The following is a 24,130-nucleotide window of genomic DNA, read 5'->3' on the forward strand; positions in this document are numbered from 1 at the left end:
TCCCCAAAATCCCCTTGTTTACTGAAGCACTTACTGCTGCTACTTACCAAAATGATCTAGTAGGATAAGCAGAAGCAGCAGGACCTCCTCTTGTCAACCAGAGCCCAACCTTTTACCTTATCTATTGTGTGGAAATAAAGCTCTGGAGCCAGGATGACCCAGTAAGAATATAGAATTCTGGGGGCCCAAAAAGCTTATTATATAGACAATGTGAATGATCTGTGAAAAAAACTGAGGGGAAAAATGAATGTAGGAAGAAACTGAAGAAGCAAGGAAAGGTTCCACTTTTAATGAAATAATACTGGGGGCCTTCAACTATATGAATGTGTTTGTAATAGCTATTACCATCACTGTGTTTATATGCCAGATGTATGCTAAACCATCCTTATTATTTGCCGTGATCTGCCACTGATTAGCATACATCCTGGAAAGACGGAGAATGCTCTCCAAGGACTGAAACGTAAGGCTGCCTTCCACTCTTCCATGCTCCTTACACATCGGACCTCTAACCTTGCCTCGGTATTACCCATCCAGTGGTCCAGCGGCTAGACATGGGGAGGCACAAAGCATTGGCTGTTCTCACCTTCAGTCTCTGAAGACAGACAATACAGTGGTGAGCACAGATCTTCTTCTCCGCCCTTTTTGCTTATTCAGTGGACTGAGCAAGGGAAATAATCATCTGCTTTCCTCTCCAGTCCTAACAGCAGGAAACTGTTGCATCTCCATGCATTTCCTTCCAGTGTGAAGAGCGCAGATGCAGTGGAAAGAACTATAACTATGCCTCATCCCCTCAGCTCTAGCCACATCCCATTTTCCCAGTCAGAACAGCCTGTTCTTTTTCACATGGCCAAGAGGCTCTAAAGAAGCATGTGCATTTTTCTTCTTTTAGAAGCAAGAAAGAAAAATGGTAGGTGGCTTTGTGAATGCTGCAGTGTTTGCTGAGCTGAGAATTCAGCAGCGTGTAAGTGGCTTGCACATAAGATCCTGGGAGGGGCACAGGTTACGCATTCCTGTTCTAAGGCAATGGACCAGAAAGTATTACACTACAGTCCAAACCCATTTATCTCAGCAGACCATGTGAAGCTTTTGGTCTGATAACTGAAAAATATTTGAATGGTGGAGAGTACCACAAAATCTTAATGAGGCCCTGGGCCACCCACCCTTTTCTTTTCTGGTCTAACACAGCAAGCAGCTAGACCTACCCAGGATTTACACTTTAGTCAATGTCCGTGACCTAAATTGTTCTATGGCACTGTGAGAAATGCAGCATGGCCAGACTCAGCCAGTTAGTACTGCTTGGAGTATTGATACTGTACCAAGGTGAGCCCACTCAGGCCTCCCAACAGTGGGGGGCAGAAACCTCAGACGCCCACAAACCTTGACCTGAAATAGTTTCAGGGTTTTGTTTCTGCAAAAATATCTGCTGTTGCCATGGTGAGATGTTTGTTTATTACACTGCTTGTTTGTTCTTTTTTAAAAACCCTCCTAGTTCTCTGCAACCATATTTAGTATTTCTTTGTTTTTTAAATAGCTGCTCCTAGGCGTCTCTCAAATAAGAGCTCCCAGTGTTCAAATTCCAAGAGCAGAATCAATGAAAAAGCCTCAGATTAATAGGTTTCTAGTGTACAATGGTTTTCTCCTAAGATTTTCCTTTCTTGGTTTACAATGAGAATGGCCTCTCTTATGTTTTTTTTTTTCAAATAATACAAAAAGGCAGAGTACTTTAGAATTTACAAGCTGACGCAAAAGGAATTACAGAAATGCTTGTAATCCCAAAGTGTCACAGTAAACATAAAATGTTGCCAGAAAAGCAGAGGAATTACTTTTCTCCTCTCTTTGTCATACTGAACTTAGGGAAACCTCCCAAACTCCAAATAGTAGTGTCGAAAAATACAGAAAAATAGTACAACATTAATGTGAAAAACACCTTTCCTCACCCCAACGTGGTACCCCTCAGATGTGTCATGCTGCAACTTCCATCAGGTCTACCCAACATGGCCAGTGATTAAGAATAATGGCAGTGATACTCAAACATTTGGAGAATACCAGGCTGGAAAAGGCTGGCTGTGACATTCAAGAAAGAACATCAAGCAAGATCCTGCTGGCTCTAAGCAGAGGAACATCTCATCCAGCATTCTGCTCATAACAGGAAGATGTGGAGACACATAGGGCCCTCCAGCCATTATTGAATGCCAACTCCCATTAATGGCCAACAGCTGAGGGTGGTAGGAGTTGCAGTTAAGTATCTAGAAGACGACAGGTTTTCCACACCTTTTCTGAGGAATCCACAGGTGGAGGGCAAAGATATACCCGATGAGGTTTTGAAGGAAACTTCCAAGTAGTGATCTGGATCTGATGACACAACAACCCATCACGGCTTAATTTACACAAAGGTCTGTTGCAATTTTTGCATGGTGTCCACATGTTCTGCAAATGCAGGTGGCAGGGGTTGTTTGAGGGTAAAACAACTCTCAAATAACCCATGGATTGTTTGAGGGTTATTTGAAGGCTCTTTGAAACACATGAACTGTCCCAGTCTCTGTTACAGCTTAGGAATCTAAGCATATATGAGAAGAACTTCATATAATCAAAGGCTGGAACATGTCCCCTCTGTACCCCCGTCTTTGAATGGTGCACAGCCCTTCCTGATGCACTTACACTGCCACTTTTATTCATGCATTGTGTCTGTGTGCTTTATCATTAGCAAAACATAGTTCAAACGGTGACAATATTTATGAAAACATGACCAAAAATATGAGCCATGTGGGTGGCATGTGCCAACTCCAACTTCTCTGTTCATTGGGTCAACTCTATGTAGGACTATATTGGATACTTCCTTTTGACTCCCTTTTACTTCTTATTTTCCCCAAGCTCACGCTGTTCCAGTGCCTCTACTCATAGATCTTCCCCCTTCTCTTCTATACTCCTTTCAAGCTTCCTGTTTTTCCCATCATTCCTGCTTGCTTTCTAGCTATATTAAACCACTATTACAAATGTTTAAATAAGAGTGGTATTAAATCCCCTCACTCTGAATCTCAGGACTGTCTACCACACAATTTGCTTAAGAATATCAAGCCCTGATCAAGTAAACCCAAGGTCCACCTCATCTACCACTCCATTTTCACCTAGTGATTACCTAGCCATGCCTTGAAAGGTGGCAAAGCAGGCATGCCCGTTCTTAAAACTGCAAGAACTAGCCTTGGGCCTTAGCAGATGGTTAAATGGTTTCTTGTTCTCCTGGGGTGCCCTTGTTAGTACTTTTGGATGAGTACCTTTCAGCATGGAACTACTACCACCCTTTGGTGTCCCTCAAGTATCAACTGTGGGCCAAAGGGATTGCTATTTTGCAGCAAAAATTGCAGGTGGAATTGCTCCCAACTGGATCAGGCCATAGTGGCAGGGAAAGGGTTCAAGTCCCCCAACTTTCTACACTAGGATCCAGATTTTATTCAGATTTGTCCCCGAAGAGTAAAAATGAAAATAATGTTTCTTTTGGCCCTCAGTGTGATTTAATCATTCCATTTTTAGCCATTGGAGAAAAAGATATAGATGACACAATAGATAGGATGCTATGGAGCTGCCTGCCAAAACCTTAAACAGAAAGACATGGAAGGTTTAAAAAATTCAGACCTATCTTTCTCTCCATTCCTCTCCTCTTCTGCATATGTTTATAACACAACTTCCTACTTCTAGTCACTAAGAAAACATGATATCGAAATGCTTAGGTATTTTAATATCCTCCATTGCCAATCTCAAATCAACCCAAACATGCTATGCTCAAAAAAACACTACTGCCAAAAACCAAGGTCTTGAAATTGGTTGGACCTGATAGGACTACAACCCTACTTCTGTGCTACAGTAGGAAAACATATTCAGAAAAATACTGCTAAACAGTTTATTGCAAGATTAGCCTCTACACATCACTAGGAAATGCAAAGTGATACTGCTTGTTAAAGAATAATCTCCTTAAAGAAACCTACCTTTTTCTCCTGGAGGTCCAACTCGCCCTGGGCGGCCTGGGGCACCTTTCTCCCCCTTTTCTCCAGCTTCCCCTATATTATTCAGTAAAAAGGAAATAAAACATGCTGAATTCCCAAGAGAAGCAAGCGTCTTGATGTGCAATGGAAATTACAATTAATATTACCAATTTCATTTGCTCTGTCCTGACATAGTGTGTGTGTACGCCTGTTTCTAAATATAAAAAGAGCCTGGCTTAGCAGGTGTCTCTGTTACCTTGGGTTTGTACAGCAATCTCAGCTTTTGAGCTGAATCATCCTTCAAGAGTTCAGAAACAGGAAGAAAGAAGTCTTCTACAGCAGCAGAGGAAAGGTGCAATGATAAAAGGTCTCTTCTATCCTAAGAACTTTACATTAAGTCCATAGGAAGTTGTCATCCTGAATCCAAACAGAGGTTCATCTAGCCCAGCACTCTCAACACACTGACTGGGTTCAGACAACAGGATGGCCCTAACCCTAACCTTGAGTTGTCACTGAACTGTGGGCTGTTGCTGAAAAGTGGGTCAACCTGCTGTCAGCCAAGATAACAAACCATGATGAACAACCCAACACCAAATCATGGGTTTTCATGGTTAACAAACCATGGCTTGTTAACACATTTGAGTTCAGACAACATGATAACAGATGTTTCAAAAACAACCCACAGCAGAATATAGGTTATCAAGCTGTCTGAACCCAGTCACTGGCTGGCAGTGACTCTCCAAGGTTTCTGACAGGATTTTTTCCTAGCTCTACCCAAGGAAGCTGAGGACTGAACCTGAGAACTTCTGCATGCTGAATTCCGTTTGATAATGCTAGAGGATGAATTAGAGAGGCAGGGCTAAGGGAAGAACATTAAGCGGATACAAGATATGGGTGGTTTGGGCTTTCAATATGCAAGACTTGAAGTCTTTCAATATGCAAGACTTCAATCTTATAAAATCTATGAGACTAGTGCTAAAATCTCAGTGGAGATGTGAACAGAATTTTCACTTAGATGCACATACAGATTACTTCTAGCTGCTTTACTGTACCTCTTTACTATTACCTTCATTCTGGAGAAAATCTCACTCCTGTTTCTGAAAATATATAGATTGTGAAGCTCAAAAGATGAGGTGGCTGTGTAAACACAGACAAAATACATGAAATTCACATTAAAGAAGAGAGCATTGTCCTCCATCCCACTAGCCATTTACTTGCAGTGTATACTGTGCTGTTTACACTTGAAATATTGCATGCAACCCTTGCCCTCAAATAGATCACAATCTGGGATTCTACACTGAGGGAATCAATATATAATAAGAGGAAATACCATATGTAGTAAATTAAATGCCATTAGACACTATTAATATTTACTTTCAACAATTGGTTGTTCCAATTTATAACCTACAGCCATTTGGGAAATGCGATGAGCAGTGAGGAGGGAATATATGTCTGAGGCAGCCACCTTTGTCACAACCTGATTGAGTTGTTGAGAAGGGCAGGAGGTCATAGAAAACAGGATGCAGAATGTTTGGTTTCAGAAAACAAGCTACTCTTTCTTCCAGTCTTGTCTTTCTAGAGATTAGCAATACCACTAAACCATATGACCACAGAACATACATTAATTCACCTAGACATTAAGTCTGTAATTAGGAAATCTTGTAAGAGACTATCTCCATTTACTCATAGTCTCCCTTGTATCATTATTTTTTGAACTCACATGCTGTCATGACATCAGAGACACAGGCCATGGTCTAGTCTTCCCTGACCTGGTGACCTCCAGATGTTTTGGACTAAAACTCCCAGAATGCCTGACTCCATCAGCCATGCCGATTGGGTCTGAGGAGGGTTAAAGCCCCAAGCATCTGGAGGACACCAGGCTGGGAAAGGCTGCTATATCCTAAAGCATTAACCATGAAATAAAATAAACATGCTACAAAGTAAAGCAGTGAAGAACTCTGGAATGACCTCAACTGACGCATACCTTCTTATGGAGGAAAATATGCAGAAAAGCACTGCTGTATGAAAAGACATATGTGAATAGCACAGAAGTAAAGCATGCCCTTGGCAACAGTCCCAGTAGGAATATGCATTGCTGACTGCTTTTGTGTGAATAAAGCCTCAGTTAGGTTAGGGTTAGGTTTAAGGTAGATGTGAGGTGCCTCCGTTAATCTGTGTGGCACTGTCAAAGGCACCTCCCTGACAGCCCCTCGGAAGAAGAAATATGACTGCTCCAAAGTACTGTGTCTCAAGTCTGCACAGAAGTGGAGGATACATGCCAGATTCTAGCCGACAGAAGGAAGGATCCATTTCTCATTAGCGCTCTCCTAAGCTAGTCAGCCACCGCCCCCCAACAGATCAGGCACTGATGGCTTTTTAGAGATTTTGCATTAGCTGCGGCCTTTGCAGGTCATTTTATGCTTCACTGAATTTCCTCAACAATCTCCCTCACTATTATGATTATAGCTTCTAATTAGACAGGATATGTGGAAGCATGAACATATTTGGGATTTTTTCCCTTCAGGTTTCCATTTTTTCCCTTTTATATATATGTGTGTGTTCCTGATTACTCGATAAAAAGGTTATTGTTGGAACTCATTAAACTCTAAAGGCTTGTACCTGGTAAAAAACACAATCCTTAGTATTTGTGTGCCTTATTCTAAACACATTTTACACAAACTGTTAAGTATTTGTTGTTCTACAAAACATTTGACTGCATGAGCTGGTATGGTTTATCTAGCTGTTGTGTTATGTTTCAATTTTACAAACAAGGAATCTAACTCCCCAAAGGCAAAGCAAACATTACCAAGCAAGAGGAAGGCCCCCATCTGCCAAGTGTGCTCAAACCAACAGACGATTCCTTTACATAAGGTTGCCCTGTATTAAATCTAGTTATAAGACACTGGGCTCCAATTCAACACAGTTCTCCATTTCTTCTTCTAAACTGCCTTTTTTCTTATTTGACTAAACACATTCTGCCATGCTTGGACATGTCTTTTGGAAAATTTCACCCACAGGGAAGATGAGAGCACATGAGGCAGTAATCGCCTCTTTGGCTTAGGAAGAGGCATTCTGCAACAGAAAGACAGCATGCTCAGAGTCATGCCTCCCCTCTCATGCATGCCCCATGTTCATACAGAGGGGTGGCTCTCAAGCAGAACGCTTTACAACTCAGACTTTGATTCCCAATACACTTCAGGGTGAGTTCATATGATGGCACAAAAGCCATACGGGCTTGAGAAACAGAGATGCATAATGACTGAGATGGAATGATTTTGAGCTTGAGGAATCTAGTTTGTATTTTGCTTGAATCTCAAGAGCCACCAGCTGGAGCGAAGCACAGAATAATGCTTTAGGGAAGGAAAAAAGTGGGATTCTATAAACTTCAGACTTAAGGAACAGGCCAGCTCTCAAGTGCATCTCAATCCAAGGGTTTTCTTCCCCTGCCCCCATTCCAGAACTTTTAAGTTTGTGGTCCTTTCATACAGAGAAATCCATTTCTGGGTTTTCCCTAATATTTTTTTGTTTGCTACTTTCAGCAAGTTCATTCGCTGCTACTGGGAAAACTGGGAAATGTAAATCCTTGGTGACGTACTGCAAGTCACCCACAGATCAAGTGCTAGATTATAACCTTCTCTGTAAATGCCCCAGTAAAATACATCAGGAACATCATAAAGATACAGTGCTTTATTATGATATAAGCTTATATTTGCATTCATCTACTTCATCCCATGCATGGGATAGATACAGAAGGCAGTGGTTCTGCAACAGAGTAGATGACAAACAACCTTAGGCAACAACTATTAAAAACAGTATGCAAACATGATATCCTATGCATAAATTAATAACCAAAATTCAATCTGCATTTGCTGGGATACCAACACATGAATATTTAACAATTACTGTAACACCAGTTACAGCTAGTGACAAAATCACTCAGCTGTACTCCTTATTCAGGCATAAGACCTGGTGTCACACATTTCAATTAATCCCACTTTCTTACAGTAGTTCCTTTAATATTTCTCTTTCAAGTTTAGTGATCTCAAGGTCAGAGGCAGAATTCTCAGGCATAACGGCCCCACAAAATATTCCAACACTGAGGGGGCAAGCCATGGGTGGTAGTCTAGGACTAACCCTAGAGAGAACGAAGCCAAGCAGTTTCTCTTCCTTAAAGAAACATGACATTCTGCAGGTGCCCAGACTGTAAACACAAAAGGATGTTTGATTTTTATTTTTTGCTGTGTACAATAATGAAGACTGCCAGCTTACAGATGATTGTAGTTGTGCCTTTAACAGCATTTCGATCTACAAATATTATGAATTTCACCTGATGGTTTATGAACATCAAGCTATTGATATAAAATAGCTGAGTGCAAGGTAAAAGCCTTCTCTTTCTCCTGGCTGATGGACAACCCTGAATAACAGGAGACCTAGTCCAGAATCTGTTGACAGCAGCAAACTTAATAGCTTAGCAGGGGTGGCCAAAATGAGAAATCTATCTCAAAAAGATAGTTAAGGTATTTTTTAAATCTAACCCTTTCATAAGAAATAAGGTAATACAAAATACTGGAATGCTAGAACAGTCAGCAAGCCAACCAGTATGCATATAAGCCTGTGCAAACTGCCTCCAAATGCTGCATTCGGTATTTTACAGATTTCAAATGCTTGTTAATTTTCTTTGCTACAGTACATGGGGGTGGGGCCTTACAGCTTTTAATTTTTGCCTAGGTTCAAGGATCAGGGGAGCAGGCAAGGTTGAAAAATTGGAGCCAAGGTGCAAGTAGGTCAGAGGGATAGATGTAAGGCTTAGTGGGTGGTTGTGTACCAAGAACTCTGGGCAATCATATCTGAGTACCACCCAAAGCTCTTTGCGATCCTGCCAATACTTCCAGCTGTTTGTTGCCAGTGGTGGGGCAAAATAATATTTGAACCAGACTGCAGCTCTCTTGGGGGAGTAAGGACCTCGCATGACGCTGTAATGTGAAGCAAATGGCTAAAATTTCTTTCCTATGCCCTGCAGCTGCCATTCCATGTTTTAAAACTGTTTCTACATTTCTGTCATATTAGAGCAACAATAAAACTGGATATTGATGAGGATATACAGTGAACATGTATAGTTTTGCATTTTAGATTCAGTTAAATCAAAGTGGCATGACTAAAGGAATACACTGAAATTTCCTTCTGCACCTGTTCCCCCTCACTTCCCCAGACTGTAGGGTACTGGACCTTGGCCCCAAGCCCAGCCCTGGCTGCCCCCATGTTCATTTCTCCACAACCATGAGCCTGAAAACCCTGCCTGGAATAAAAAGATACTTTACAAATACAGTGAATAAATAATACCAACAAAGCTTTAAGGTGCAATACAGTGTATGTTCAGGCAGAAAAAGTTGGTACAGCTCCCAAAATGCTGGCTGGGAAACATTGAAAGGTTAAGATTTTTTCTGTTGAAATATCGTAGTATTGCACCCTTAGAAAGACAAGTTTGCATATGCAATTTTCAAAATACAAAACATCTAACAATTGCTAGAGAGCCACTATGGCAAAGGGATGGAAAGGGGAGGACATGACTGACAATTGGGAAAGATATGCCCATTACCTTTGAGGCCTGGAACCAGAATCTGAACAGAGCAGGATTCTTCTGCAATATGCTGAGCATATCCAGATCTTGGCAAAGACAGGAAGGCAAGGCTAATTACAGAGACAAAGAAAACCAGATCACTCTTCATAATGGGTTTGTCCCTTACTCCTATAGGAAAGAATGAATAAAGAGTTCATAAGAATTCCAAAGGCATCCAACAATTCCAAAGAGTTTACAGTACTCTATGAATGGAATGGTCAAGTGCTTCCTACCTTGGCAGCATATAAATATAATAAGTGTGTTGTGACCGTACAAACATAAAAATGAGAATTCCATAGCATGTTGCAGCCATTTTGCAAGATATATCCTTCCAAAGCTGCCGAGTGATCCAACTAGTCCTCAGTGCAGGAAGGAGTTCAGACTAACAGATCAAAGAAAATTTAAGGGAAAGGTCAGAGATCTAAAGGTCCCCAGGGAAGTGAACAGCACAAAAGGGTCTCTCAATCAAGACAAAACAGGCACATAGCCTCCTCTAACCCAGACTGATTTGGGAGGATGAAGTTGGCAGTCAGTCTCCAGGCCCAATCAATGCATATGGTGGGAGAAAGCAGTTCTTGGTACCCCTAGGGAGGCCAAGCATTCATTTTCAAAACCATGGAGAGAGGTCAGTTAGGGGGGAAGAAAGATCCCAAACATAGATGCATGAGAAAAAAAAGTAATGAAAGAGCGAATAAGTCTGCTTGTTCACTGCTGTTCTTACTGTAAAAAGGGAGAGCTCTCAAGATTTTCCTAATTTAAAAATGTTAAAGAAGAGCCCATAACCTGGGGTGCTATGAGAAGGTGTGCTAGAATGTACATACCCACAGAGGGAATAGGAGGAAGAGCCGACCCGTTCTGGGTGGCCTCTACTAAGCTCTGTGGGTCAAAGGAGGAGATGGATTACCAGCTCTCCTTGCTGCATGCTCCTGTCAAAATGTATGGGCATTTAGCTAGCATATAACATTCCTGAGCATTGCTTGACAGGATGACAAATTAGAGTTATCTGAGTGGGCTGGTCTAACAGGCGTCTTGCACCAGCAGGGGGTTGGACCCGAAAGCCTTCCTGGCCCCTTCTGACCCAGCTATTCTATGATTTATAAAATCTCAAAGCTACCACAACCTCATTTTCTGGAACTCAACCTTGCAAATTCCAGATTTCCAGGGACAGCACTGCATGCAAGCACTGCAGTGATGCCAGCTTTCCCTTGCTTTAAGGCATCCACTCTGGCACTGGAACAAGTTTCAAGACTGGAACTTAAGGCTGGATATATCAAGTCATTTAATCTTGTGCTCCCATTTAAACAATATTTCATGTGAACTGGTAGCATGGATACCTATTACCCTTCCACCAAGTTACTGAATATTGCAACTAATAACTCCTCACCATGGATGTAAGACTTCATGTATTCAGTAGCCACTGATGGCTAAAACACTGTATCTGGTAAGAGGAAATTGGAAGTCCGAAAAGTGAAAGAAGCCACTTCCTCCTCCTGTGCTTAAAACTGTTTTTAAAAAATAGGATTTGCAGGATCCAGCCACTGTCTGTCACATAGTTCCCATCAGCAACAGTTGCTAGAGAAGGGCTAGGTGTTAGGAGAGTGCAGTATCTGAGGCGATTTGGGTAACTCTTGCTCACACAGGAACTATGCTTTTGTCCACATGTAAGTAATCTAAATATATGGACAGGGCCCAGCTCTTTACTCCAAGAGAGCATCTGCCAGGCTGAGCACTGGCTGGAAAGGTTTGACATAATTTGATATAATCACTATAATTTCTGCTTTAAAATTAGAAGGAGTGTTTCTGTCCCGTTTCTCCACTCCTGGTTTGTATATGGAGAATTTCCTCTTCTCTGTTGTTTCTGCTGCTCTTACATGTTTTAATCCCATTTGTGCTCTGAGTGCATGTGCATGTGTGCACATGCATGATGGGCAAATGAGAATGGGGTGGGGTGGTATTTAGTTGCACGTGTATATTTAAGGTGAAAACAGCCAATCTCAAAGTCGAGCAAAACAGTTTTTCAAAATCACCCTTCATTCTGTCCCCCTACCACAGTTTTTTCTCAGTTCTTTCACTCTTTAGCCTTTCTTCATCTCATAACTTGTTCATGATCCCTATCCTTTCCCACTCAACTTGTATCCAAATATTTATATCCTTTCTATATCCAGTATCTTTCTTATTCCCATAGGTCTCTCCCTTCTCCCATTACAATTTACCATTCTCTTCAACTTTTCTATTTTTTCCCTTCCTCTTTCTCCCACTAGTCCACTTTCCACCCTTCAACATTTTCTTCCATCCTCCGTGTTTGCCATTTTCAACTTGGCTTTTCTTTTTCTTTGTTTATTTTGGCTCACCATGTTTTTCCTTTTTTCAGTAGGTTCTCTCAGAAGCAGGACTTAATTTGAAGCAGGACTTTTCAGAAGAACACAACTCTTTCAAGGGTCGGCTTCACTCAGCAAAATGAGCAGGAGCAGTGCTGGTAAGAAATGTGGCTATAGGAAAATATAGACTGCTTCTCCCTTGGTACTGAAAGTTTCCAAGCCAAAAACTATTTTCTAGCTGGCTTGAGTTCTACAACTTCTCCGTTCAGTATTGCCTGAAATGAACTGAGAGGGAACATGTAATGGAAACATGTAATGTTCATGGTTCCACCTTTTTCTTCCTTCAAGTCTGGCTCCTAGAAATAGGACTGGCCCTTCTATGTAGTGGGGTGCATCCTCTGCTTCACGTGAAAGATTCTGAATGGTGGCAGATTCTGCTGCCAGAGCAATACAACTTGCCTGGCACTTCAGAAGCTGTGCTGCCTGCTCTTCTGCTGTGGCAAGAGTGGCTGAGCACCATCCACCTGATATGCCTTGAGACCCCTCTGAGTGCAGATTGCATGGGTAAACTCTTTGAGATGCCACACCAGCTGCTCAGAAGAAAGAACAGCCAAGTGCAGGTCTCCAGAAACCTTGGCTGTGATTCCCTTTGGGGACTGTGACCCCTAAAGAAGGGGTCCTTCTTTAGAGTGAGGCACTGGCATGGATATGATCTAGAGATTACCTATGCTGCCACAGTGCAAGCAGTTTGCAAGGCTATCTTCCTGCCTTGCTCTAAGGAATGACCCTCAAGTGAAGGAAAGAGGCCTGCCGCCACCACCATTGCGGGGAGGATAGCAACCATCACCCAGAAAAATAGGGTGAAGCCTAGAGAAGAGAAGCTGTGCTGTGCATGTCCAGAGTGAGGAGAGCCAGCAGCAGTGAGGAGAGGAGGAATGAGCCAGCCAGATACCGCCACTCCAAGCATCATCCTCACCAAGGGAGAGGAAGTAGTAGGAGGAAAATGGGCAGAGGACACCACTGCTAACATTATTGTCTGCTTCAACGAGGTGAAAAGCAGAGGGAGGTTGGGTGGTACCCAACATCATTGCCATTGTAGGGAGGAGCAAGATAGAAGGGGGCTTGTGGGAGAATATTGCCGCCATTGTGAATCATGCCCAGGAGGCAAATAGAGAAGAGAGGACATGGTGAGGGGTGTTGTGCCATCCCTGCCTAGAAAACCTCAGTGGTTCCTCCAGTTTGCACACTTTTTGCACCTATGCGCACAACTTTGCTCCATGCCTTCTCCCAAGTCCTCTCCAATACCACTTAACTATTTCCATCCTTTCTTCTTGGCTAAAATCCAGTGTTTCTAACCACCACACAATTACCAGTAAGGAAGCCTAGCATAATCTGTATTATTTATTTAAGATAGTTATATCCTGCCTTTCTTCCTCTTGCAAGGAACCCAAGATGACTTACATAAACTTCTTTCTCCCCTCAGTCTTATCCTCAAAATAACAGAGGTGGATTAGGCTGAAAGATTGTGACTGGCCCAAAGTCGCCTAGTGAGCTTCATGACTAGTGGGGACTAGAACCCAGATCTTGCAGGTCCCCAGTCCAACACTCTAGCCACCATACCACAGTGGTTTTCTTATCCTTTATTTCCCACAGACACCCCAATCTAAATGTGTGTGTAGATCAGCAATTTGGGGAACAAAGTCACTATCTTTGCAACATGAGAAGACAGTTTGGAAGAATATGGTTTTCATGCTTGTGTTGTCAGGAATAAATAATTGCCACAAGGAAGGGCAGCCCACCTTTGTTCCCTCTCATTCCTGATTCACTCAGTGCTAACTTCACCTTTTCTGAAGCACCCTTCCCCAACTAGTCACCCACCAGGATTGGACTATATCTCCCAGCATCCCTCAGCCAAGCTGGGAAAGACTTTGCCACTGGCTGGAGCAAAACGTACAGCAGTTAAAACTTATTGCAACATTTGTGCTATTTTAAAACAATTAAAACCAAAGCTAGAAAATATGGCCATATACTCCCCTGGAAGAAGAAGAAGAAGAAGAATAGTTGAAATCCATTGTAATATTTGACGGTCAAAATACCAATCAATCAAATACCAGTACTTGCTGACTTTTCATGAACTGAATTCCATAAGAATCCCATGGCCTGTTCAGAACATAAAATGCTATCTTTCCAAAGTGCGTTTCAAAACAAAACAAAAACGCTTTCCTGAAGTTTGGCTGTTGCCACTCACTCTTCTATTTCACGCGCCCGCACACGACCCATCCTCCATCTGTTCTCCTGAGGTTTTGAAGCATCACCTACCTTATGACTGCTGAGAAAACAGGCCGTGTAGCCCAGCCTCTGCTTGGAAAGACACTGCACAGAAGAACTTCATTGCTACTATTTACAAAAGTCTGATACTTTTTAATTTGAAGCGGGCTTGTCTCCTGCTCTCCAATATTCAGCAAATCAGACCCAACAGTCGCAAACGTTATCTATAAACAGCTTCCTGTTTGAAACAGCTCAGCTGTCCAGCAGGACAGTAATTAGGAGCAAAATGTGTGGGAACGCTACAGCGACCCATGATGTAAGCTGCTTCTTTTGGCAATGCACTTTTTTGGGAATGCAGAATGCCTCTCGGTTCACAACTCTCCTTCCCATGGAGAGAACCCCTCGGTTAACTGTTTTAGGCCTGGCCCACTGCAGTAACGTAAACAGGCTCCCACTAGAGCAAAGGTTCTGCTGTCTTGCTTTACTTTTCACTTTGAATATTCAGAATTACACAGCAGCCACAGTTATTCTCAAATCTAACTCATGATCAAGGGGCATTCTGTACAGCACACACTAAGGTGGTCCATTCTGGCCTGTACAACTTCAGACGATAGATCAGGGTGTTAATGCTCCTTTAAAGCAAACACACACCCTGCAATCCTGTAGAAAGTAACACAGTAGATTTAACACACTGCTCACGTGATTGTTTGTTTACTACATACAGAGGTTGAGGGTTTATTTCTTTCAAAATATAGCAGTAACGCACACAGTCTGAAGTGGTGCAGTCCTCAGTACTAGTAGCTCATCTTGCATGATATGCAGAATGACTTTTACATAGAGGCATCATGGGCTACCTAAGCAGACATCTGCACCTTCCATCTGGGGCTGACAGGAGTTGTTGTCAGCCCCAGCCCACAGTCCACCGCTGTGGAAACAGATCTGTTGCAGGACTGGGCTGCTATAGAATGGATGGGGCAAGTCACTCTTTTGAAACAGGCCTCCTGGTGCTACCAACCAAAAATTAAAAAATGTGCAATATAAGGCCATGACTGTCCCTGGCTCTGCCACCATCTACCATTATTCATTCATTCCATTTCTCTACCACCCCATAGCAAAAGCTATCTGGGCAGTTAACAACAGTCCATAAAAAGAATACAATAAAATACAGTAAGAATACCGTAAGATCTTAGCAAAAGAAGCATACAAAATTAAAAACAGCTAAAGCATAGCACAAATGACACGAAACACCTGTAACGGGTAATTCCCTCAAGCCCCTGGACCACCAGGTGTCTATTTAAAAGCGGTGGCATAGGAGCTGATTTTAACCTGCTGCCAGGATGACAAGGTTGGCACCAGGCAGGCCACAGTGGGAAGGTCATTTTATTTATTTATTTATTTAATTTAAAACTTTTCTATACCGTCCCATACTTAAAAGTCTCTGGACAGTTTACAATAGATTAGTCAAAAACAAAACAACAACAACAACAATTGCCCAGCATCCAATGATTAAAATGTCAACCCTCCACTAAAACAAATTAAGAATTAAAATACTGGGAGAATAAAAAGGTTTTCGCCTGATGCCGAAAAGATAAAAGTGTTGGCACCAGGCAGACCTCTCTGGGGAGCATGTTCCACAACTGGGGCGCCAGTTTTATAGATGAGGGACCGCTCTCCAAGCATCCCTTGGAGTAGGCACCCCAACTGGAGGGAGGACCCAGAGGTTGAACATTGACTGCACTGGGGAGAGGCGCTCTGTACATAAGAGAGCAAGGGGTTTTTCAAAAACAAAAACTTAGTGGTAATTCTTAAAGACTCTAAGAGACACCATGCTATTACGAGACTCAATAATTTCTTTTACCTCAGGCCAAATTCCTGAAACCTCCATCCCAGCCAAATGCAATTCCTAACTTGCTTATAGGCGGTTTTTCTCTGACTCTGCAGATCTCCTCTTCTTGTATTTCTGGCTGCAAGGACACTTTATCTGGATTTTCCGTGCCTCCTCTTATAACCTTTCTCTAGCAACATTTCAAGACAGGCTCCAATGGTAGCACAGCCACGTGCTCCCTGCCCTGATCTTTATCAGCCATATATAGTTATCCCAAAGAAAGAAGAGCTTAATATTCATACCTTAGCATTCATTTTCTCCTCAGTTTTCCCCTAGTCTTTTTTAACTCCACCCACCAACTAGCAGGTCTTCCCTCTGCACAAGGTAACTTCGACTGCAATCCTATAGGTTCATTACTTGGGGGTGGGGGGGTGGATCCATTGGATCCACTATGGATTGCAGAAGTGTCAACTTTTGTTTTCCAGCTGCTCTTTCTCACCTAACTAGAATCTCCCACTAATCAGAACTGAATTTACCTGATCCAGCCCTCATCAACAATATTAAAAGCAACAATGTCTCCCACTTCAGAATGTGGCTCACCACAACCAAACAAGGCTTCCGGCCTAGTCACAGAAGCCACACAAGCATGGCTTAGATCAGATTGTGTTTATACAATACATTGCACCAAGAGTTATATATGTGGCATTTCCATTTTTTCTTCTGTAATGGGTTGTAGAAAGAAAAAGAAAAAAGTGGGGAGGGACATGGAAAGAATACAAGTGGAAGGAAATGTTCTCTGGGCCTCCAACATTCTGTGAATGAGGCAGGGTCATTGCATGATTAAGAGTCTTTCCTGGAAATCACCCACAATTAAGATGCTTGCCTGGAAAATATCTTCTATTTGTGGTCTGGCCACCAGGAGAAGGCAATCCTGATAACCCACATCCCAAAACTTAGCATGTTGTAAGGGTTGACAGGCCGTCTTCATGCACAAAAGGCCAAGATAGGCAGCAGGAGCAATAAATCCTAGCCAAATGCCAGACCTGATCACCACAGAGGTTTGACTTAGCTACTGGGTGAAGGCAACCATTGTAGCAATAACTTCTAGTATCAGGATTGCATGCAAATATACCCAATTTATCATCACCATCATTTCTATATATACTATATATATAGTGAAGCTTTCTGAACAGTATACAAGATAAAGCTTAAAATTGTCACATAATATAAAACCATACATTTAAAACAGAAATAAATAAAAGACAGTAGCAGTGTTAAGGAGGCTGGAGCCAAAGCAGTCAGGGTTCAGAGATTTAATATTTCAATCACTGATTAGACACAAAAGTTTCTATTCAATTTGTTGTTGTTGTTAGTCGCGAAGTCGGGTCCGACCCATTGCGACCCCATGGACAATATTCCTCCAGGCCTTCCTGTCCTCCACCATCCTCTGGAGTCCACTTAAGCTCACACCAACTGCTTCAGTGACTCCATCTAGCCACCTCATTATCTGCCATTCCCATCTTCTTTTGCCATCTATTGTTCCCAGCATTAGAGTCTTCTCCCGTGAGTCCTTCCTTCTCATTAGGTGGCCAAAGTATATGAGTTTCATCTTCAGTATCTGGCCTTGTAAAGAGCAGTCAGGGTTGGTCTCCTCGAGGACTGAGCAGTTTGATCACTTTGTGGTTCATTGAGCTACGCAAGCCCCTTCGCCACGGCAAGGCAGTGATCCATGAAGGAGTCTATTCAATTTATTTATTATATATTCCACCTTTTTTTTCAAGGAACTCAAGGCAGTTTACATAATTCTGTGGAAAACAGACATGGCCCAGGCAGTTGACATGGTCACACTCAAGCGCCCTCTTCCCTTGAGCATGAAGCAGGAGGGGAAATGCCCAGAACACAGATGGAGAAAAACTTGACATGAATCCAGCTGGACATGGCTCAGAGCCTATTATTGAACCTATTCCATGGTGGTGAGGGTGGCAAAGAAGCAACTCTTTTCCACCAACACCACATTCTCTCAGTGCCATCCAGCAGAGTTTTTCTAGTAGTTTGTGGCCTTTTACAAACTGAGCCAAAGAAAAAAACTGTGAACCCTCAGTAGCTCACTGTGATGAATTTGCACAGCACCTGAGGATAAAATTGCTCAGCTTCATCATGAATTGGACTCCACATTTAATACAGTTCCATTAACAGAGACATGCAGAGAACCGTCAGGCCCAATTTTGTTGGAAGAGTTTCAGTTATTAAAGCCTGAGGATGTGGACAAGGTGCTTGGTCAACTCCAACCAATTATCTGTATTATTGACCCTTGCTCATCATGGCTTATTGTTAGATTTAAGGAAGGGATTCACACCTTGGTCCAGGAAGCTGTAAATGCTTCCTTAAGGGAGGAAGTGTTGCCAGCCTCTTTAAAGGAGGCTGTGATTAAGCCATGCTTTAAAAATCTAACTTAGATCCAGAGGATGTGAGTAATTACATGCCTGTTACCAACATTCCCTTCCTGGGCAAGGTGCTTGAGGGGTAGTGACCAGATAGCTGATTTTATTCAAGAGTGCTTGGAGCTATCTTGACCCATGTCAGTTGGGCTGAAGGCCTGGTTTTGGAATGGAAACTGCCTTGGTCGCCCTGTGGGATGACCTTTGCCAGGAGAAAGACAGGCGGAATGCAACCGTGTTGATTCTCCTGGACCTCTCAGTGGCTTACGACACCATCGACCATGGTGTCCTTCTGGATAATTTGGCTCGGTTGGGAGTAGGTGGCACTGCTTTGCATTCATAGAAAGGGTGGGTGGTGCCATTCCTACCTGGCTGACCATTTCCAGAAGGTGGTGCTAGAGGTTTATTGCTCTGCGCCATGGCAGTTATGCCAGGAGTACTGCAGGGCTCTATTTTATTCCTTGTGCTTTTTAGCATCTACATGAAACCACTGGGGGAGATTATCCTGAGGAATGGGCTGAGGGGCTATCGATACCCATGACAGCCAGCTCTAGCACTCCTTTTCATCAAACCCAGTTCAGGCAGTAAGCATTCTAAATCAGTGCCAGGGCTTGGTAATGGACTGGATGAGGGCCAATAAACTGAGACCTAATCCAGACAAAATGGAGGTGCTGTTGGTAGGTGGATCATCAGTCCAGTTAGGAGATAATTTACCTGGATGGAGTTGCCTTCTCCCTAAAGAACAGGGTTGGAAGTGCTTCTCAACCCTGAACTGTCACTGGACTCAGTGGACGCATCAACACTGGACTCAGTGGCGCAACACACCTTTTATCAGCTTAGGCTGATATACTAACTACATCCCTATCTGGACAGACAAAACCTATCCACAGTAATCCATGCTCTGGTAACCTCTTGTTTGAATTATTGTAATGCACTCTACATGGGGCTGCCTTTGAAAATGGTCCAGAAATGGCACCTGATTCAAAATAGGGCAGTATGGCTGTTAACAGGAACTGGCTTTCAAGACCATATTACACAAGTCCTCTGACAATTGTATCGGCTCCCAGCTGATGTCTGGGCCAATTCAAAGTGCATGTGTTAAAATATAAAGCCCTGAATGGTTTGGGCCCAGGATATCTGAAGAAATGACTCATCCTGCATATACCTACCCAGGTCTCGAGATCTTTTTCTGGGGTCCTTCTGAAGGCACTGCCTCTGAGAAAGGTCTTCTCAGTAGTGTCATCCCATTTATAAAATCAAAGAGGTATGCCTGGCATCCACCCTTTTCTCGTTTAGACACCAGGTGGAAACCTTTTTATTCTCTAGATATTTTAATAGCTAAAATAGCTTGATTTTATATTTCTGCTTAGCATTTTTAATTGTTAAAATATGTGTATACTGCTGCCATTCCTATGTATTTTATCCTGTACTTTTCTGTTTTTTAACTATGTTTTTAACTTATGCTATACTGTTTTATGGTTTTTGTTAATCACCCAGACACCTTTGGAGTGGTATAGAAATTAATGAAATGATAATAATTCTTCTTGCTCAGATCTTATACCCACAAGAACCCTGTTAGGTAGGTTTGGTTGTAATTCTGACACCAGTTAGCTCCATGGCTGAGTGGGGACTAGAACCAGGTTGCCTGGGTCCCGGACCCATGCCCTTAACCACTATACCAACCACACTTATTCTCTTTTCATAACATGGCCAAAGCAGGAGCTTTATCATTTACATTATAAAATTGAAAAATGCCAGAGAGGAAAAGCTAACATGGTCACAGCAAGAGGGGAAAATTACGCCACACATTCCACTCTTACCCTGGTCTGCCCGTCCAGTGAGCAACTTCAGAGAAAGCTGCTATTTGTAATGGAGGAGGGATTATGCCACTCCTTCAGAAAATCTGATTCAGGTAGTGGCTTGTGCTCCAGGAAACTTCACATCTGCCTGACCAGATCCATGCAGATGAGACTAGGACCATTGGAGGCACTGTTGAATCAACTTTACAATGTGTATGGGGATTAAGGAATAAGCTTGCAATCAGAAGCAAAAAGACATCTTGTGGCTAAAACAAGGTTGAGAAACCTCTCTCAGCTTGCTGCTTCAATCAAGTTCAGAGACACTCCCAGGGGGCTGTTATTCCAGTTATGGGCAAGGCTGAAGGCAAAGGAGACAGGAATGGGACAAATTATCTAGGCAGTCTGTCCATCAAAGCTCTTACTCCTAGTAAGTAAACTTTGGGAAAGACATTTCATCCCTTTTTGGATGGGGAAAAGACTACACAAAAGCTGGGAAGCCATCAAATGATTGATGGTTAGAAGTGGGGTGGGACCAAGGGAAAACAATGTGGCCATCTGGAGGACTCCAGAGGGGCTGACTGGGATGTAGGCCTGAAAACAGGCTAAGCCTCCTCATTCAGTTTTTGTAGCTACTGGCCTCAGGCTTGGTCAAGGGCAAGGCTCACTATTAGAAGTGGAATGGTGTTAATACTTTGTTAATAATTTGCATCGGACTAATTAAGGATTAATGGGGAGTCCACTAGAGAACATATGCATTAAGTTGTTTCAGATACACAGCAACTGTCCAAGCCAAATGCAAATCATGGGTTTACCTCAGTCACAAAATTACCACATACAGATAGGTAAGATACCCAGCACGGAATAGAAATGCTTTCAAATAAACACTGACAGCCAAGAAATCTGATGGATGTACAGAACATGTCAAGATTTGAGTCCCCAGCCTTTGAAGAACATATTACAGAAGACCAGCATACCATCTCCATAGTATCTGTCCATAAATATACAATAATAGCAGTAGTGGGTCAAAATCTTCAAGGAAGATGGAGACTAAGCACTACATTCCTGTGGATTGATTTTTGAGAGTAAAGGGAAAATTAAGGATTTTAGTAATACATTTCTCAAAATAAAGAGGTTAAATGAAAGGTATTTTGGTCAAGCTTAAGAAAATAGAAGCACATCACTAAATTTAAGGAAGGAAATTGATTTTTTGTAAGAGACTGATTTACTTTGGCTGCTCAAAATGTTGCAATCTCAGTGACTGAGATCCAACAAGATGAAAGAAAATGTTACTAGTTCACAAGACCATTCAACACAGTCTACATGTGAGAAAATCAGGACAGCTAGTGGTTGCAGTCAACCAACCCCATCCAGTCAGTTGAAGCCTTCTTGAAATGCAGATGGAATATGTGACAGATTTGGCAAAGATAGGCACGATTGTAAAATATCTAAGTTTTAAGTCTACAACAACCAGTCTCTAGAATGTATTTTGATATATGGCTATTAAGCCACAAGAGCATCATCTCTGAAAATTAGTTTCAAAATAGGGAAGATGAAAGCATTGGATTTCATTATAAACTCAAGATCTCCCATATGCCAAAATTCCAATTACTTTGTGTATTCTTGATTTTGTGCCTAGAGGTTTTAAAAGGGTAAGGTCAAGGGACAACTATGTACTGGACTCTAGGGTTCTGCAGAATAGCAGCATTCCCAAAAGACTCATTAAAAACTTGGGCAGATAAAAGACTTCCCACAATGCCACCATGCACTTTCCTTGTTGGATTTTAGACTATTAATGTACTAGGCAGGTAGCACTAGAACTATCCAACAGAGAGGTAACCGCTTGCTTTTTTTTGTAACTGGGGCGTCATGAAGAAACTGCCCATGAAAGAGTCCTTTATAACATTAAAAAAACTAAAAAAAATGTCTTTTGAAAGTTCCCACTGAAGAAACCAAAAAACATACCAACCAGAAGAATTTGAAGTTTCTTTTGGCAGCGTTTCTGGGAAAGATGACAAGTTCATGTTACAAGTATCTTTCCAATTCAGAAACCCAAAAACTGAAGTTCTCTTGATCAACCAATGTGGAGGACAGGAAAAGGGTCCAAATAATCCCAATGATTAACGGAATTCAAGCTGAAGTTCAAAGCCCTTCTGTATAGAACATAGAACATTCTTGGAAGGAACACAGCAAAGCCACAACAAAAACAACATTTGTTTCATTTTTTCATGGGGACCAGTTTTGGATAGAATTATGGTTATTCTTCTGTAACCACTCTAAAGCCAAGGCTAAATCAAATAGAACATTTTGTAAAAGCCTGGTTAAAGTATGGAAAGGTAATCCAAGGCCCTGCAGTTTTGCAATAACAGACTGGTGAGAATTTTTTGCATAGTATGCAAATGTTATTTATGATTGGCAAATACTGATAATCCCTCAGTTTTGTGAATGGCCCAAGTATTTTCTCCTTACAAAACTCAGTAATGGATGCAGTTAAGTGTTAGAATTCACATTCCAGGTGCATTCTGTGGCAATCTGAAAACCTAAGAGGTACACATTGAAGCTCCGTATGTGTTTTGAGTTTCTTGAATGCTTCTCTCCCTGCATCACAGTTCCACACAGCCATTTGCTTTTGAACCTGAGGGGACTTTCAAAGTGGATGGTCCTAAATTAGGTCTTTGGAAACCAGCCATTTAAGAAAAGAGCAAGCAGCATATTAATCTTTCTTAAACCTGTACTACACTTACTTCAGGAATGTATTTATCTAACCTAAACATAAATGAGCTCTGGGTGTTCTTGCTGCACACATTTGTGGGCAACAGAAGGTACTGTCAATTAATTTTGTTTCACCATTGCTAGGACAGTCCTCCACATAAAAGTACATCAGTGGAAGTATCCTCTTAAAGTGCATTCCTATACAGAAGTAAATTTCATTGCGTTCAATGAAGCTTTTTCTCAAAGGAGTGGATATAGGATTGCAACCGTCACCTCCTTAGGGGAATCAATTCAAAAGTTAGCAGTGATGCTGACAAAGCACTCAACTTTTGCATGGTTATTTCGTATTTCCAATATTAAGAGTGTCACAGAAATAAAAATTCTGCTATAATGCCTTCCCTAGCTCAAACAGCTGCTTGAAGATAAGGTATTTCAACATCACCCTTATCAGGAGTAGAGTATGAATGGAGTATAAGATAAGGGTCCAAGCACCACTCATTTTTGCACTTCATTAGATAGCCCTGGCAAATCCCCTCTTTGCCTAAGCTACTTCAGAGTTAAAGTACATTGTACACCAAGATATAAAAACATGAAATAAGCTTTATTAACTCCACCAAAGCAGTAATCTTCTAGTGCTATTGAATAAATTCTTTCCTGTTACACCACTAGAACTAAACAATGGTAATGAAAACTATACTGGCATCTGGGTGAATAATTAGCAGTGGCTGAATTTAAGAATTACTGTTAGATCTTACCTAATGGCTGCAAACTAAAACATGCTAGGTTCTATGGAAATGCTAAACCCGATGCCCTTCTGCTCCCTTTTTCCAGCAAAAAAGCTTAGAAGCTTCATTTTTCTGGTTTAAATCCCTTAAAGCACTTGTCAGTATTCAATATGCTCAAAAGGTTTTAATCCCTCTCTCTTACTGAAATTAAAAAAAACAGGTTTCCAATGTTCTTATGAACATAATGTAATGTTCTTTTAGATTCTCCATCAATCAAGGGGAAAGAACTGCTACATGCTCAGAACATTTTCTCCCATGGTAATTGACAACCACAGAAGTAAAAGCCTGCCTGAGTTTTCAGTTACCTACCTTGGACAACTGTAAACTGCAACCTTTCTCCAGCTATCAACCCTCAAGGTGTTTTAGTTTAAAAAAAGAGACATTACTTTTAAGA

The 24,130-nt window shown here is 41.9% G+C and overlaps 1 protein-coding gene across 3 annotated transcripts in view; it reads right to left on the minus strand.

Annotated features, from left to right (window-relative positions):
* Nucleotides 1-14,478, minus strand: part of COLEC11 (collectin subfamily member 11) — a 30,930-nt gene extending 16,452 nt beyond the window's left edge. The window contains exons 1-3 of one of the 3 annotated variants that reach the window (XM_044418638.1): nucleotides 14,232-14,478; nucleotides 9,574-9,723; nucleotides 3,981-4,052 (exon numbers count right to left, since the gene is read on the minus strand). In XM_044418638.1, the coding sequence (XP_044274573.1) occupies nucleotides 3,981-4,052; nucleotides 9,574-9,703 (202 nt within the window). In that variant the 5' untranslated portion in view covers nucleotides 9,704-9,723; nucleotides 14,232-14,478. Of the gene's footprint in view, nucleotides 1-3,980; nucleotides 4,053-9,573; nucleotides 9,724-10,415; nucleotides 10,967-14,231 lie in introns of those variants that run through there. The other 2 variants (XM_044418654.1, XM_044418645.1) reach the window with 2 other exon arrangements.
* Between the last annotated feature and the right edge of the window lie 9,652 nt (nucleotides 14,479-24,130).

This window comes from Varanus komodoensis, unplaced genomic scaffold (assembly GCF_004798865.1).
Source record: "Varanus komodoensis strain SLA01 unplaced genomic scaffold, ASM479886v1 scaffold10, whole genome shotgun sequence".
Lineage (NCBI taxonomy): Eukaryota > Metazoa > Chordata > Lepidosauria > Squamata > Varanidae > Varanus > Varanus komodoensis.